At 38.9% G+C, this 17,996-nt stretch overlaps 2 protein-coding genes across 5 annotated transcripts in view; one reads left to right on the top strand and one right to left on the bottom strand.

Moving 5' to 3' along the window:
- Positions 1-17,996, top strand: part of dock1 (dedicator of cytokinesis 1) — a 312,984-nt gene that overhangs the window by 132,783 nt on the left and 162,205 nt on the right. For all 4 annotated transcript variants that reach the window (XM_017701249.2, XM_017701241.2, XM_017701234.2 and 1 more), the window contains one exon: positions 2,285-2,380. In XM_017701249.2, coding sequence (XP_017556738.1) covers positions 2,285-2,380 — 96 coding nt within the window. The remainder of the gene's footprint in view (positions 1-2,284; positions 2,381-17,996) is intronic.
- insyn2a (inhibitory synaptic factor 2A) overlaps positions 13,173-17,996 on the bottom strand; it is a 43,674-nt gene continuing 38,850 nt past the window's right edge. The window contains exon 4 of the mRNA XM_017701262.2: positions 13,173-15,950. Within this exon, the coding sequence (XP_017556751.1) occupies positions 15,767-15,950 (184 nt within the window). The 3' untranslated portion in view covers positions 13,173-15,766. The remainder of the gene's footprint in view (positions 15,951-17,996) is intronic.

Raw genomic sequence — 17,996 nt, 5'->3', positions numbered from 1 at the left:
TTCTTTTTCCAGCAGCCAAACTTAGTGTTGCATGCTGTGTTTGTCAGTCTGCATTTAATTACCCAGTCTCCCCCTCTCTGCACATTAGAAACAAATGATTATTTCATGGACTGCTCGCTCCATAATTCAGCTCAGCTTTTTGAAATATGCTGAGGTTTAGTAGACTGCTTAACACTTTTTTTTCTTCTCTCTCACACTCTTGCATGTTTTGTGTTGTATTCCCTCTCTCTCTCTCTCTCTCTCTCTCTCTCTCTCTCTCTCTCTCTCTCTCTCTCTCTCTCTCCACCCCCCCTCCCCCTTTCCCCTGCTCCCCCTCTCCCTTGCTTGCTGTGGGTGCAAACACAAGAGTTTTAGCGATGGAGGCGTCTTTGAACTGGCATGCTGACGTGTGTGTCTTTGCCTGTGTCCTGATTGACTCAGTTTACTTGGTTGAACCTTTTTTTAACTTTGTGTGTGCGTGTGAAAATTACGTAAGTTACACGTCACACCCGACGCATGTACGCTTTTTCCCCTCTCTCTGCTTTGAAACACTCAGGGTTTGCGGAGGTTTGTGGAATAGCAGCTTTAATAATTCACACACTACCGGGAGTCACATTTTAGATTTCCCTGCTGAGACATTCACCAAATTTCAGCTTCACACTGCTCTGTTTAATTTTCCCCCAAAATAGGAGTGAAATAGCAAGCTCGTCCACCACCGTTTCTATTCCTGCCTTTGTGGGGCATTAAAATTTTCTTCCATATTACTTTGGTTAAATGCTTGTTCTTGGGGTTTTTTCAGATATTCTCAATATTCCCAATATTCTCCACAGTTAAATCATGACCATGCGCTAGTTAGCTCTCTCCTAGGGCGGGCATGAATAATTTGAATACTCAAATATTCCTTTGTCTTGTTGGTATGTGATACCTTACTTAGTATTTATAAGCTTTGTCTTTTGTTTTCAGATTTTAAACCAAAAACTGACAATTACTTAACAGTGGACGTGATACCAGACCAAAAAAAATCATACCCGTGCTATGTCTGTTAAACTAAACTGCCCCTATGATTTCACAAGTCACCTCTTTTTAAAGCCTGAAGCGAAAGAGGTTAGTAACAGATTAAAATGGCAGACAGTACTTACATAAAAAGAAACATCTCATCTGTTTGTTTGTAATTTTGACTGTTGAATGAGTTTTATGTCTAGGAGTGCGCGTGCAGTTGCAAGATCCAAGTAGTTGCGTCAGAGCTCTGAGAAAAAGAAACGAGGTAGGTTAGTTAATTAGTTTAGCTGATTCCAGTAAGAAATGAGCTGCTGGAAATCTGTATAAATTATTATATTATAATTATAGAACATTGAAAGTAACTTGCAGAGTCATCAATCTTGTTTGAAATTTGGTTGCCTAATGAAGTTATTTCACTTGCGATGGAATTTCACAGATAGCAGTGGAATATGAAATTGACCATCCTTTGAGGAAGCCAACTAAACTGATTGTGTAAACATCACTAAACACAGATTTGAAAAGTTTTACATCTTGAACTTGTGTATCACGGCTCTCTGGGTGAACGAAAATACAGTCAGACTCATCTGCGTCCTTTTCTGGCGTAATGTTACAGCACATCTGTCTGTGTGTGTCTTTGGTGTATCCATTGTAAAAAGGATGTATAAATGTGTAAAACCACTTTTTGTATATTTAGATTTTGTTCAAAAAATGTGAAATGATCCAACTTAAATTAAGACTAATGATAAAATATTTAAATAATATAAATTAAGGTATTGAGTGAGTATTGGAGTAAACACTGTAAAATGCTGTTTGTCAGCCCTAGTCACCCAGTCTCTATCAGATGATGGTACCAAGCTAGAAGGTTGAAGGCTAGCATGTGCTTCCTGCGAAAAACACCACCATTTTTCAAAGCATCACTGGAGTGCTCAGTGAGCTGGGAGGAGAATGATAACTACAAATTGTTTTATTGAAGCTTACAGACTCTTATGAGTGATGAGGGAGGCCACAAATGGCTTTGACATTGGTGGGGATGGAACTCACTTTCTTTAGCCAGTATCAGATTTAGTTTGAACGGACTCCAGTTGGATTTTTATATGTTGGATCAGCATTAGTTCTGTAGTGCCCCCCCCCCCTCCCAACTCTGTCTGATAGATGTGTTTGTGACAAATCTGTTGGATTTAATAGCTATATATCATATTGCTGGATTTTTCTTTTGTAGTACTCAAATTGTATTTTGTGTGCAGTAAAATTTCACAATTTTAAAACAAAAACTGGTTGTATATTCTCTGCCTGTCTGTATTTCTAGGGTCCTACGCAGTGGCATGTTCAGATCATTATGGAGAAGCTGTTGAGGACAGTAAACAGAACTGTGATCTCATTGGGACGTGACTCCTCCCTCATAGTAAGTCTGATATTAAACTTCCCTCCACGAGTTTTCCTGTCCCTGATGATGAGGGTCTTCCACTATGGTGTTTGTCATTGAAAATAGTTCTGGTGTCCCTGCTACCGTGCTAAAGTGGCTGAGCTTTACAGTGCTTGACGTGGGCACCACTCGATATCCCGGATCCAGGGATAATAATGCAGCATTCACACAGAGTACAGTCCATTGGCAGGGTTTTATTGTGTTTCTGCGGATATGAACCGCACACACTTGCACGTGCACACACTGCAGTGAATGATCAGTCTGTTATTGTTAGCTGAACTCTAGTCCTCTTCTCTGCTGCAGTCTCATGTCAATTACTATACAAATCATTCACTGCAGAAATGCACTCTCATTCTCCCTCTCCCTCTTTTTTTTTTTTTTTTTTTTTTGTCCCTCACACATACACACCCTGTCTTCTCTCTCGCATTTTTAAGAGTGGAATTTGAGCTGGGCTAATAATTTCAGCACTCACTTATATAAGGATGATTTTATTGCTTGTGCGACTGCTGGCCTCTTTAATTAACCTAAATCTGAATGCTTGTTGTAGAGGTAGAAATGGATACAAACTTCAGAGTTTTTGGTATTTGAGCTGGATTTTTTCCCCCTGAAGAACTAAAATTGATTATTCTTCCTGTCGCCATGGTTTCCTCTTCACAGACGTGCAAATGTGTGTGAGTGGTTGTATCTGGGTGTGAATAATCCTTTACTTTTTTCAGTTGTTTTTGAGGAGTGTCAAAGTTGTGTGGCCTGCTGTAGAAAGGATTTTTCTTCATTGTGTTTTTCATAAAGCGAATGCTTAAACCTGCTTCACAGGCCAATTTATTGCAAAACTGTTTGTATGGATTACGTTTAGATTTGCTTGTGTCACTGGCAGTATTAGGTGAATGTATGGAATTTTATATTTGGCTGTGTTTAAAGTATGTCAAGAGTGATATTCTAAAGACTGAAGAAATACTGTCCCATTTTTCTTATTGAAAGTCGTAGCTGTTACCATGACCGTTTACCCAAAGAGACAAAAGTGTTTGCGCATGTCCTAAAAGAACACATCACAAAACAACGCTGGGAAACGCTGGGTATGCTGGGAAAATTGTATGTTTGGGTAGTTTCTTGACGCTAATGGCCTTGTACTTATTGATTTTAAATTTAAAATGCAGTGTGGAGCAGTGTGTGTACATTAAGTCGGCGATGACAGTATGATAGTTTTCTTACAGGGTTCCCATATGTCCTGAAAAACCTGAAATTTAAATATGTGTTTTTGTCATGGAAAACAAATGAGAAAATTGCTGAGAGATCCTGGAAATATTAGTAAAGTCCTGGAAAAATGTGAAGTTTGTCAGTCTACACAGTTTTTAATTTTACTTTATGAAGATATCTTACTTTATCAGGAGAATCTTATGAGAGAGAATTTACCAAAAGAACTTTTCAAAGGATACATGGTCAAGAAACTAATATAGTTCTCATAATTCTGGCAATATTTGTTGATTTGGTTTTGAACGTATGTGTCAAATTATCCTCCTTATCTAAAATAACTTTCCATTTCATCGGTTCTCTGCATCTTTGGTACTTCTGTTGTGAAAGGATGTGTAAATATTGGCTTTATGTGTTGTATTGAGATTTGTTAATTTGGTTTTGAGCTAATTTGTCAAATTTTCTTCATAATGTTGCTGTCATAATTATTACATGATCAGCTGGGCACAACTATTTAATCTAACCACACTTATTTTTCACACTTGTAGCTTTCACAGTCATGCATTCACGCTGCTGCAGACGTTGTGTGGATTTAGTGTTTTGAACCACGTAGTGTTTTGAACATGTAAGTGAAAGAAGAGCAAGCTTTATGTTTTGAAAGATGCTTTTGAGGGCAGCTTTAGAGAGCAGAGGACAGTGAGTTTTTTTTTTGTTTGAGCTCAAACTTGTCGAGTTTGTTGTCAGTTGGGAGTTGAAGTACTGAACACTAGAAAGCAAGTTGGATTTGCTCAATATGTGGGTGCCTGTGTTTCGATCAGTTACGAAAAAATGGTTGTTAAGGATTGTTTTGCTGACTTTAATGTGGAGGATGTCTAAAGTTTTAAGTCTAATTCTGCCATGACCCCTTATGAGAAACAGCTGTCTTGTAAGAAACTCTTGGAAAATGTACTGAAAATGTCCTCGAGAAATCCTGGAAAATAATTTCCTAAAAATGATTAGAACCCTGTCTTGATAAATTCAAGATTTCATAAATTCTTTATAGCATATACTGTGGATATAGTCAGTACTTGAAGAACACTGATGAACTGTTTCATTAAAAAGAGATTTAAGACAGACTCCCAGTTGGCGTAGTTGTGACGGCAAGAGTCACATTCTACAGACTGTCCAGTTAATATTGTACCAATTTCCTCATTGAAAGTAGTGGTTGCCATGACAATGTGCCCAAAGGGGCAAGAATGTTTGAGCATGTCCTGAAAGAGTACATCGCCAAATAATAAATAGTGATGCATGTCTGCATGTCTGCATGTCCACTGAGTGCTGTTCAGTTGCACAGTCATTGATAGTGCTTAAATCACTATAGTTTCAATCTGTGGCTCAATTAGAAATTCCACCAGTGAGTTGTGAATGGCAGTCTATTGTACACACTTGTAATTTAACACATGAAAATAGGAAATCTGACTTAAGCTGGATATTTAAATAATATGTAAACTTTCAGAAGACGAAGCTTACATACAGACAGCTTGTGTCACTAGCAGTGTTAGGGATTTTGTATTTGTTTGTGGTTAATGTCAAGAGTGATGATCTACAGTCCTGTTTTTCTCATTTTAAACTATTAGCTGTTACCATGACATAAATGAGAGACAAGAGTGTTTGAACATGTCTTAAAAGGACATCACAAAACAATGAAAGTTTTGGGAAAATTATGAGTTTGAGTATTTCGTTGATGCTAATGGCCTTGTACTTGTTGATATTAAATCAAAAAAGCTTATTGCGTAACAGTGTGTATACATTACTCTGAAGTTGCGTGTCATTCTCTAGTTGATGTCATGCCCATATAATGAATGCAGAATATGAGGTTTGGGCCTTCATCTTTGTGCTCCAGGACATTTTAGGCAGATTCATGCACGGATAGATGCCAGTCTCTCAGGGCTTTTTTGCCTTTCAATTGGAATTGTACTCCTGGGAGGAGTATATAAAAAATGGATTTTATGTATCTGTTGCCATTGTCCAAACCCCACTGTGATATGACACAGCCAAATTGTACAAACCACTTACAAACCTTTTGACATTTATTCAGTTGAAATCAGTATAAAGATAATAACTTCAATATTTCAGCTAATTAACTGTATTGTTTCCATGTAAGGACGTAGTGTTGTAATGGTGTCCTGAGCAGAGAATAAAGCTTCTCTGATTTTTGTTTTCATAGCCGGTCCGGCCATGCAAGCATGTTAGTCCCACCCTATGAAAACGTTGGCCCTTTTGTTTTGCTCTCCCCAGACAGTATCCACCCACACAGCGTGTCTGCACAATTAAAGACACAATGGGAAAATTCAAACAAGGTGAGGCACTAGAATGTAGTCTTGACTGCTTCACGTTTTAAGGTAGAATGGGAAAATTCAAACAAGAAGGTGAGGCACTAGAATGTAGTCTTGACTGCTTCACGTTTTAAGGTAGAATGGGAAAATTCAAACAAGAAGGTGAGGCACTAGAATGTAGTCTTGACTGCTTCACGTTTTAAGGTAGAATGGGAAAATTCAAACAAGAAGGTGAGGCACTAGAATGTAGTCTTGACTGCTTCACGTTTTAAGGTAGAATGGGAAAATTCAAACAAGAAGGTGAGGCACTAGAATGTAGTCTTGACTGCTTCACGTTTTAAGGTAGAACGGGAAAATTCAAACAAGAAGGTGAGGCACTAGAATGTAGTCTTGACTGCTTCACGTTTTAAGGTAGAACGGGAAAATTCAAACAAGAAGGTGAGGCACTAGAATGTAGTCTTGACTGCTTCACGTTTTAAGGTAGAACGGGAAAATTCAAACAAGAAGGTGAGGCACTAGAATGTAGTCTTGACTGCTTCACGTTTTAAGGTAGAACGGGAAAATTCAAACAAGAAGGTGAGGCACTAGAATGTAGTCTTGACTGCTTCATGTTTTAAGGTAGAACGGGAAAATTCAAACAAGAAGGTGAGGCACTAGAATGTAGTCTTGACTGCTTCACGTTTTAAGGTAGAATGGGAAAATTCAAACAAGAAGGTGAGGCACTAGAATGTAGTCTTGACTGCTTCACGTTTTAAGGTAGAACGGGAAAATTCAAACAAGAAGGTGAGGCACTAGAATGTAGTCTTGACTGCTTCACGTTTTAAGGTAGAACGGGAAAATTCAAACAAGAAGGCTGAGGCACTAGAATGTAGTCTTGACTGCTTCACGTTTTAAGGTAGAACGGGAAAATTCAAACAAGAAGGTGAGGCACTAGAATGTAGTCTTGACTGCTTCACGTTTTAAGGTAGAATGGGAAAATTCAAACAAGAAGGTGAGGCACTAGAATGTAGTCTTGACTGCTTCACGTTTTAAGGTAGAACGGGAAAATTCAAACAAGAAGGTGAGGCACTAGAATGTAGTCTTGACTGCTTCACGTTTTAAGGTAGAACGGGAAAATTCAAACAAGAAGGTGAGGCACTAGAATGTAGTCTTGACTGCTTCACGTTTTAAGGTAGAACGGGAAAATTCAAACAAGAAGGTGAGGCACTAGAATGTAGTCTTGACTGCTTCACGTTTTAAGGTAGAACGGGAAAATTCAAACAAGAAGGCGAGGCACTAGAATGTAGTCTTGACTGCTTCACGTTTTAAGGTAGAACGGGAAAATTCAAACAAGAAGGTGAGGCACTAGAATGTAGTCTTGACTGCTTCACGTTTTAAGGTAGAATGGGAAAATTCAAACAAGAAGGTGAGGCACTAGAATGTAGTCTTGACTGCTTCACGTTTTAAGGTAGAACGGGAAAATTCAAACAAGAAGGCGAGGCACTAGAATGTAGTCTTGACTGCTTCACGTTTTAAGGTAGAACGGGAAAATTCAAACAAGAAGGTGAGGCACTAGAATGTAGTCTTGACTGCTTCACGTTTTAAGGTAGTAACGGGAAAATTCAAACAAGAAGGTGAGGCACTAGAATGTAGTCTTGACTGCTTCACGTTTTAAGGTAGAACGGGAAAATTCAAACAAGAAGGTGAGGCACTAGAATGTAGTCTTGACTGCTTCACGTTTTAAGGTAGAACGGGAAAATTCAAACAAGAAGGTGAGGCACTAGAATGTAGTCTTGACTGCTTCACGTTTTAAGGTAGAACGGGAAAATTCAAACAAGAAGGTGAGGCACTAGAATGTAGTCTTGACTGCTTCACGTTTTAAGGTAGAACGGGAAAATTCAAACAAGAAGGTGAGGCACTAGAATGTAGTCTTGACTGCTTCACGTTTTAAGGTAGAACTGGGAAAATTCAAACAAGAAGGTGAGGCACTAGAATGTAGTCTTGACTGCTTCACGTTTTAAGGTAGAACGGGAAAATTCAAACAAGAAGGTGAGGCACTAGAATGTAGTCTTGACTGCTTCACGTTTTAAGGTAGAACGGGAAAATTCAAACAAGAAGGTGAGGCACTAGAATGTAGTCTTGACTGCTTCACGTTTTAAGGTAGAACGGGAAAATTCAAACAAGAAGGTGAGGCACTAGAATGTAGTCTTGACTGCTTCACGTTTTAAGGTAGAACGGGAAAATTCAAACAAGAAGGTGAGGCACTAGAATGTAGTCTTGACTGCTTCACGTTTTAAGGTAGAACGGGAAAATTCAAACAAGAAGGTGAGGCACTAGAATGTAGTCTTGACTGCTTCACGTTTTAAGGTAGAACGGGAAAATTCAAACAAGAAGGTGAGGCACTAGAATGTAGTCTTGACTGCTTCACTGTTTTAAGGTAGAACGGGAAAATTCAAACAAGAAGGTGAGGCACTAGAATGTAGTCTTGACTGCTTCACGTTTTAAGGTAGAACGGGAAAATTCAAACAAGAAGGTGAGGCACTAGAATGTAGTCTTGACTGCTTCACGTTTTAAGGTAGAACGGGAAAATTCAAACAAGAAGGTGAGGCACTAGAATGTAGTCTTGACTGCTTCACGTTTTAAGGTAGAATGGGAAAATTCAAACAAGAAGGTGAGGCACTAGAATGTAGTCTTGACTGCTTCACGTTTTAAGGTAGAACGGGAAAATTCAAACAAGAAGGCGAGGCACTAGAATGTAGTCTTGACTGCTTCACGTTTTAAGGTAGAACGGGAAAATTCAAACAAGAAGGTGAGGCACTAGAATGTAGTCTTGACTGCTTCACGTTTTAAGGTAGAACGGGAAAATTCAAACAAGAAGGTGAGGCACTAGAATGTAGTCTTGACTGCTTCACGTTTTAAGGTAGAACTGGGAAAATTCAAACAAGAAGGTGAGGCACTAGAATGTAGTCTTGACTGCTTCACGTTTTAAGGTAGAATGGGAAAATTCAAACAAGAAGGTGAGGCACTAGAATGTAGTCTTGACTGCTTCACGTTTTAAGGTAGAACGGGAAAATTCAAACAAGAAGGTGAGGCACTAGAATGTAGTCTTGACTGCTTCACGTTTTAAGGTAGAACGGGAAAATTCAAACAAGAAGGTGAGGCACTAGAATGTAGTCTTGACTGCTTCACGTTTTAAGGTAGAACGGGAAAATTCAAACAAGAAGGTGAGGCACTAGAATGTAGTCTTGACTGCTTCACGTTTTAAGGTAGAACGGGAAAATTCAAACAAGAAGGTGAGGCACTAGAATGTAGTCTTGACTGCTTCACGTTTTAAGGTAGAATGGGAAAATTCAAACAAGAAGGTGAGGCACTAGAATGTAGTCTTGACTGCTTCACGTTTTAAGGTAGAACGGGAAAATTCAAACAAGAAGGCGAGGCACTAGAATGTAGTCTTGACTGCTTCACGTTTTAAGGTAGAACGGGAAAATTCAAACAAGAAGGTGAGGCACTAGAATGTAGTCTTGACTGCTTCACGTTTTAAGGTAGAACGGGAAAATTCAAACAAGAAGGTGAGGCACTAGCATGTAGTCTTGACTGCTTCACGTTTTAAGGTAGAACGGGAAAATTCAAACAAGAAGGTGAGGCACTAGAATGTAGTCTTGACTGCTTCATGTTTTAAGGTAGAATGGGAAAATTCAAACAAGAAGGTGAGGCACTAGAATGTAGTCTTGACTGCTTCACGTTTTAAGGTAGAATGGGAAAATTCAAACAAGAAGGTGAGGCACTAGAATGTAGTCTTGACTGCTTCACGTTTTAAGGTAGAATGGGAAAATTCAAACAAGAAGGTGAGGCACTAGAATGTAGTCTTGACTGCTTCACGTTTTAAGGTAGAACGGGAAAATTCAAACAAGAAGGCGAGGCACTAGAATGTAGTCTTGACTGCTTCACGTTTTAAGGTAGAACGGGAAAATTCAAACAAGAAGGTGAGGCACTAGAATGTAGTCTTGACTGCTTCACGTTTTAAGGTAGAACGGGAAAATTCAAACAAGAAGGTGAGGCACTAGAATGTAGTCTTGACTGCTTCACGTTTTAAGGTAGAACGGGAAAATTCAAACAAGAAGGTGAGGCACTAGAATGTAGTCTTGACTGCTTCATGTTTTAAGGTAGAACGGGAAAATTCAAACAAGAAGCAGGTGGAAAAGAGCTTCATTGAGAGTTGAAATGAATAGAAAGGAATGAGGAAGTTGCTCCTGCTGGACAGTTGGATAATGTTAACACATTTCTGCTGTTTCACAGAATCAGTAGTTCAGTATTGTTTTGTCCTGTTTGTGAATGTTTATGATAGCAACTGGTTAAATTAACCACAGCCTAGCTAACTATAGTTATTTGCCATGTCATTGTTCACTCTCTCATGGTATAACGAAGGGTTTTATAACCACAAAGATCTGAAAAAGCATGTTAATGTGCGTCCATGAATTTGGGGGGCAGAGCTTCTAAAGGAGCACTGAAAAGGCGGGGGGGTTAAATATCAGCAATTTTGTAGAATCATATAGTGGTCCTTTAATAATGCTATGGACTGTGCATGGTGACATCCCTATGTTCCTCGCAACTGTGCATTGAGAAATGTTGTTCATAAACTGTTGGACTGGTTGGATTTTACAGGAGTTTTGCAGACCACAGCGTACGTCTTTATGCATTAGTGTCACATGCAGAGTCTAAGAAAAAAAATATCTGGTTTGATGTTTAGGTCTCAAAATCATCATAATACTAATGAAGATCTGACAACAGTAGTAGATAATACACTTGCATCAGGGCCGACCTGTCACCCTTGAGAGTTCAGATCAAACATACCTGGCTCTGATATTCTAATTATTAGGAGACCATCATTACCTTGGTCAGGTGTGCTAGATTAGGGTTGGCACAAAACTCTGCTGGCAGGCAGATCTCCAGGACCAGGACCGAGCACTCCTGATTTATGTGCTCAAAAGTTTAAATCTCCTTCATTAAGTTTTGACTGAGTTGTCTTGAGTTCTCTTTCAACAACCTTGCAATCTTCAGATTATAGTTAATCTGCTCATGACTGAAGTCTGAAGCACGACTGATGTTACAACTTTTTTTTTTGTCATTTTTTTTTCACTCAAGCTATTACTTCCCAAAGTTACACCCTGAAACCACAGGCTTATGTTTCTTATAGATACCAGGTGTGTCTAACAGATGTTTGTACTTCTACATATAGAGTAAATTATTTTTATATCATAATTATATAATTATAAGTGTATGTTTAAAAAAAATATATATTTAATGTATAATATATAATGTAATAGATAATATATATACAAATTAAAAAACTCTGTTTTTTATATTATACTTATATAATTGAAATGATCAATTATTTCTTGAGGAAGTGTTTTTTTGGTACCTCCTAGCCAGTAATGTAATAAATCTCGAGTTGCCTTTGTATTCAGCAAGCGCAGCGTGAGTAAAGCTGACCCAGCGGTGCAGCGTATGAGCAGTTAACCTGTATTCAGGCACATTGCTCCTTCTGCTGCTGCTGTCCTTGACTTTTACAGAGACTCCCACCTTATGCATGTTAATCTCTCGTTGACTTTCCTGTCCACCCTCCTTCCTCTCCCTCCATCTCCTTTTCTGTGCATCTCTCTCTTTTCCTCCCTCCCTTCTTTTTTCCTGCTGCAGCAAATACATTCTTTGTTAGCAGTGTCGACATTCACCCCTTATGACACCCTCTAAATCCCAGCCACTGAAATCCTAATGTAAGGATCATTTAATGTACCCCTCACTGCTGTAGAGAGCCGTTTTGCAGCACGTTCCCTTTGCTGACCCCTATTCTCAAAGGCTTTGCAGTAAATCCTACCCTGTAAGTGGAAAATGCATGCGAGTCATATGAGCTGCAGCAGTGCCAAGGCATAAAGAATAGCTCTGCTGTCCTTAAGCGTTTGAAGCATTCCATCTTTATTTAATGGCCAATAAGACCTGTTTCAATTTTTAAAGCGCCAAGGATAGTATTGAGCTGCATTGCACAAGAGTGCAGGTGTGGGTGGGTCTTAGCTTGGTTGATTCATGTTTATGGGCATGGATTTGCTTTTTCCGTGATCATATATATTTCCGGTGTGTATTTGCATTGATGTGTGTGTTTTAAGCATATCGAATTTATGTGTGTATGTATACGTTTGTATGCTGCAGCATTGCTCTGCAGACCTCCTCTCCACAGTGTCCTTGCTCGTAAGTCCTCAGATTCAGATTTATGCATTAAGGTTCCCCGTTTGGCTTCTGCTGTATGAGTGCAGAATTCAGATCACACACACACAGCATGTGTTGTGCATGCAGATTTGACTCTACAGTTGGTCTGCTTTAACCTCTTTGCTCTCTCTTCAGTGTTTTTCACATTACTGGACCCACTTGAATTCGACTTCCCTGCAAATCGTTGCTTTTCCATGGCAGTGCATTGCACTGCTTGCTCCCTTGTTACATGTCATTACTGTTCTTTTCCTGTCTTATATGTAATTATATGCTACATTCAGTGGAAGAATATCCACATGTTCTATAGTAGATATAACACACCTCTGATTGGCTTTCATTCTCATTCCCTCTTCTGCAGCAGCTCAGTTTCTTTCTTTTTTTTCCCTATGTTCTTTCACTTTAACATGTCCTCGTTTTCACTCACCCTCTTTTCCTCTGTTTTATAGTGTGCAGTGTACATTTTGAATGTTCAGCAACACCTGCAATTTATCTGCGGTGGGGATGGGGGTGGGGAGACTACTTCCCACAGGCTATCATTTTATGACGATGAAAAAAAAAAGCATCTAATGCAGAACAGTAAACTGCACATGAAGACATGCTTTTGTATGAATTGTTATACCTGAATCCTAAAGAAACTTCCTCAGTCCTCTGTATGGTGATATTTTTAGTTTTGCTGACTGTGTTCTAATATGCCTTAGATTAACTTTCCAGGCATGATGTTATATATTGTACTAGGTTTGTTACGATAAGCGAATTGATAAACTCCATAGTAGGAAGAAGATGCATACTTGAATACAGTTTTTATGCTATAAAAATATTTGTGTTATCAGGCATTCTGACATAAATTGGAAAATAAGAATAGTTTCCATTAAAGTAAAGTAAAGCAAATTTTGTCAGTTTCTTTTGCCTGATAATTCTTAACCAGCTTGCTTGATTTCTAGTAGGCCAATCTAGCAGGATTGCCTGTTGCACCCTCATGCATACAGTTTAAAAATGTTCTTCAACTTGAATGATCGACGTGGAAGTTCAAATAGGAGCTGTGGTTTATTGAAAATGAAATGGAATGAATGTTTTCTGCATTGAGCGAACAATTGTTGGTTGACGGTCAATTTATTAAGCATTTACATTCCTAGTTTCCATTGTTTTTCAAAAACATGCTATACTATTCCTTTAAGAGATACCAATGAAAGCATGAAAAAAATCCCCTGCCTCTTACATAATTTACATTTTGTGTCTAATTAAACTTTTGTGTTTGTTTAAATATGCACTCACCCAATTCTTTGGCCTTGTTTAGTCAAGTGGACGTGGACCAAAATAATAAAAGCGAAACGAATGTTGAATAAATGCTTCGTTTTTCGTACCGTGATGCAAACTGCACAGTGTACTGTGATGTTTGTGTTGTTACATACCTGACATGTTTAGTTTTGTAAATGTTATCCGTAAAGGCACCCATAAGTAACCAGCAGTCCGTTGTCTCTGGCTCTAGTGCCTGAGAGTGTTTTAAAATGCAGTGTTTCATGACAAACATAAATGCAAATAAGGAAAAAAAGCTCAACGAAAAAGCAGTTATAATACAACAAGCACCGTTATTCAGTCAGTCATTGTTATTAGTCTGAAAACTTATAACAGGGCCAAATACTCAGATGAGGAAACGTCTTTTTTGTAGTTTTGTCAGTTTTTATTATGTATATTAAATTGTTTGATTTTAAAAACATTATAAAATGCACAATATTGCACATAGTGAATCAATTGCACTTCTTTAAGGTACAGATAACATCTAGGTCTCTCTTCACGCTACAGTAGAACTATTTGTAAATCAAATCCTTTGATATACAAGATAAACAATGAGATAAGGTGTTTAATCTAGCTGGCAGAAAGCAGAGGTGTGGAGAACAGGAGATCAGACAGCCTTGCTGAAGAGAATTATACTGTGACTTTTGGAGGTCATGGTCTAAAGATGGATCGGTTTGCCCTTGTTAAACACTTTGGCACGTGCTTCCAGTGTCTGATGCGGTTTTTGGCTTCAGTAGTGCCTTACCCAGAATGCCCGGATTTATCCGTGTGGCTCTGTAAAGTATGTGAGTCCTGTTCCCGGAGGTGGAATTAGCCCTGATTAGATTCCCTGCCACCTAGAATACTAGCTTCCACACAACCTTTGATAGTTTATCTGCAAGATTATTAGGACATTACATTATATAAATATTATTTCTTAGAAAGTGAAGATCATGATTACATTTCTGGTTCAAATGGACGTATTTTGTGTTGGCTGGAGAAGGAAGCAGAGATTTTTGAGGGCGTGGACATCGTGCTTGGCACCAGGCTACACTTTGGACAACATTACTCCATCCTTCTTTATGAAAACGATGAAGGTGAGAACAACGTGGCATTTCCGCGAGCACATGACACAACCATAGACCCAGTCCAGCTATCATCTGTTACGCACTATTACATTGTGTATTGTTTGAGCGTGATGGCAGCTGAATCGGTGTGTTTAACATGCTATATCATTTACTGCAAAGGAAAGCACATCGTGGTAATCCTTGCTGTATTCCTCAGTGAAACTTCTGTGAAATGGATCTTCCGTCGTTCTGATCCATCAGGAATAATCTTCTCCTTCTTTTTCCTCTTTTGAGCATTTTAATAATCCAGTAAACACTGAAGCAAGATAAGTTCATACAGTATATATTAAAAAATCTGAATTTAATGCTTGATATTAAGAATATAGAAAAATAAGTGGTACTCATTTTTTCCCCTTAAATTAGTATCTCAAAGTTAGTAGATGTATAGATCTTCAGAAACTTGGGTTTATATAGAAACTTGAGATATATGTGTGAAATTTTTCTCTTTTTTTTGTAGTTCAAATAAGAATGTCCTTCCATTTTTGCCCAAATGTCCATTTCTGCCTTCCTGCATTGAGTCCATTTTATCTTCTCTAAGAGTATCTATTGAGTGTTATTGTGCTTTGTCTTTATAGTGAGACTCCAGTCATGTTGATGTCCAAGAAGGGCAATTACATTTTTCAGTCCAAGTGTTTGAAAATGATTTCTTTTTTTTTTCTTTTGTGAAAATGAGAGACCAATGTCCAGTACATCCATAAGACAGATGAACAAAAAAGCCAATAAATAAACAAATAAATAGGAGGACAGTCAGGTCCTATAGGTGAGCAGTGAATAGAGATATCATTATCCAGTCATGTGTAAATCATTATTTGTTAGTGTGTAGATTTGTTTTTAGATATATTTAAATGAGTAAGGTTAAGCCAGGTTATTCCAATCTCATTTCTCACCTTGCCGATCTGCAAATAGGAGGATTTCACGCTCTGTTTGGGGAAATTAGTCCAAAAATATTCTCCATTTCTGACACCAAACCGGGAAATGCAATCCCAGTAGGATCCACTTTTCCATTTTTATTTCAAAGAAGGCTTTGAGATTTCATAGCTGGGCTCTTTGTCCAGGATCCAAATCGCAGAATACTTTTTTATTTCACTCTTTAAAGTGTGACGGGAAGAACGATAAAATGACGAAACTCCAGAAAGAATGAGAGAAAGAGCAAAGGGAGGGAGCAAAGAAGAATGGAGGCGGAGAGAACGAAGAGTGAGAGAGTGTATGTCCTGCTGTGTGTTCTTTCATAAGAACCAGAGTTTCCAGCGAGCGTGTTTCTTGGCCTCTGCTTTGGCCTTGCGCTTGGGAGTAGAGGTGTAAGCCTCCTGGGGGTAAGGCAGTGAAGGAAAGGGCGAGTCCTCCGCTGAGCATAGCCTCTTCATCAACGGCTGCAGCTTATCTTCTTGCTGCTTAAAGTCTAGCTCCACACTGCAGAGAGACAGAAACAGATTACTGACTGGACACATTGGAGAGGAAAGTAACTTTGCTCTCATCACTGTATGCTCATCTAATCGTCCTTGGGTAACCAAAGGCCACTACACTTGCTAGACAGGGCAGGTGGATTACAGACAACTACCAAAAATCTATCTGACCACAGGTGGCTGATATGGGGGACTGATCCAATGCAAATTCTTCTGTTAAAGCAGTCATTTTTCAAAGTAGCAAGGCAACGTCGCGTGTAATTTTTGTTTTTGAAGCAGTATTTTGTGATTTCACAAAATGCAGTGATAGAAGGTGCAAAGTCATTTAGTATAATTTTTGCATAAAATTTTAAAACAGTACTTTTAATGATCATATACCAACATTCTTATTTTGGATTGTGCCAATTACCATTGTTAATGATGTTGAACCATGTCTAAGAAACAGTAGTGAATGTGCATCGGTCATTCTTGACATGATATTGGTTGACTCTTGACATGATATTGGTATATCTCTTGACTTGATATTGGTTCAGATTAATGAGGTCCATCTCTATGCTAATATTGGTAATGGATTGGTGTATCACTAAGATGTTCATGTTGGTATTTGCCATTGACATGCTAAAGTTACCCAACTATTACTTTCACTACCGCTCAAAAGCACCCAAATCTGTATGCTGACATTTGGCTTGAAACTTGCATAGTGAAAGGCAATCAATGGTATATTTAAACAAGTAGTTTAGTTTGCTAGCCAGTAATGTACATTCACTGGCCACTTTATTAGCTAATAAATTGTTCAATTGCTTGTTATCACAAATAGCTAATCAGCCAGTCACACGGCCACAACTCAATGCATTTACACATGTAGAGGTGGTCAAGACAACTTGCTGAAGTGCAGACCGGGGAAGAGAACGGGGAAGAAAGGTGATTTTGAATGTGGCGTGGTTGTTGGTGCCAGACGGGCTGGTCTGAGTGTTTCAGAAACTGCTGATCTACTGGGATTTTCACGCACAACCATCTCTAGGGTTTACAGAGAATGGTCCAAAAAAGAGGAAACATCCAGTGAGCTGCAGTTGTGTGGACAAAAATGCCTTGTGGATGCGAGAGGTCAGAGGAGAATGGGCAGACTGGTTCCAGATGATAGAAAGGCAACAGTAACTCAAAAAACCAACCAAAATCTCTGAGGAATGTTTCCAACACCTTGTTGAAAGTCTGCCACGAACAATTAAGGCAGCTCTGAAGGCAAAAGGGGGTCCAGCCTTTTACTAGCAAGGGGTACCTAATAAAGTGGCCGGTGAGTGTATATGCCAAATGTCCATTGGCTTCCCACTGTGATGCTACCTCTGTATTATTCTCACAACATAGCATTTCACATTAGATCTCTCTTAATGACTTTGTAAACCTCTATGGTTTAATTTCACAGAAATGTTGAATATTGAAATGTTGAAAAGATTATATGGAAGCGTTTGTGTTACTAACTTACAAACAAAAAGCGACAACTACAGTTGGCATTATTCACCCTGTTCATACCGGCATGGATGCATGTACTTGCTTACGTCTTCAGTAGTGACAGTAGGGCTTGTTTCTCAGGCTGCCATGTGAGGGTGTGTGCTTTGTTTGTAATGACTTTTGTCAGCTCAGATTGTAAACTCTTCCTGCTGGGGAGCTGTGTATATGTTTGTCTTTTTGTTCTGCATCACACTTCTTTGATGAGTCATGCCAGTTGGTGCCTTTATTTTCTAAATGAATGTCCATTACTCTGCCAAACTTTCACTGACCTTGATGATGTCAGTACACACAAACAAGTGCATTTAGATGCATTTGGCCTCAAACTTGACCTAGATTTCATTTCTTAAAACGTACAGATAAACAGACTGTGTACCCCAGTGCTCTCTTAACTGTTTTCTGTATGTTTTCGTCTCTGTGTCTGGTGTGTCTGGTGTGTCTCCCAACGCCCCATGACTGTTTGCTCTGGCAAAACATGGTATTTTTAGCTTAGAGACATTTTAGGAGCTTGTCACGTGCCTGTTCCTTTACCGGATGCTGGAAATTTGAC

This window comes from Pygocentrus nattereri, chromosome 13 (genome assembly GCF_015220715.1).
Source record: "Pygocentrus nattereri isolate fPygNat1 chromosome 13, fPygNat1.pri, whole genome shotgun sequence".
Taxonomy (NCBI): domain Eukaryota; kingdom Metazoa; phylum Chordata; class Actinopteri; order Characiformes; family Serrasalmidae; genus Pygocentrus; species Pygocentrus nattereri.
The sequence above is the reverse complement of the archived record's forward strand: the minus strand, read 5'-3'. Positions and strand labels throughout refer to the sequence as shown.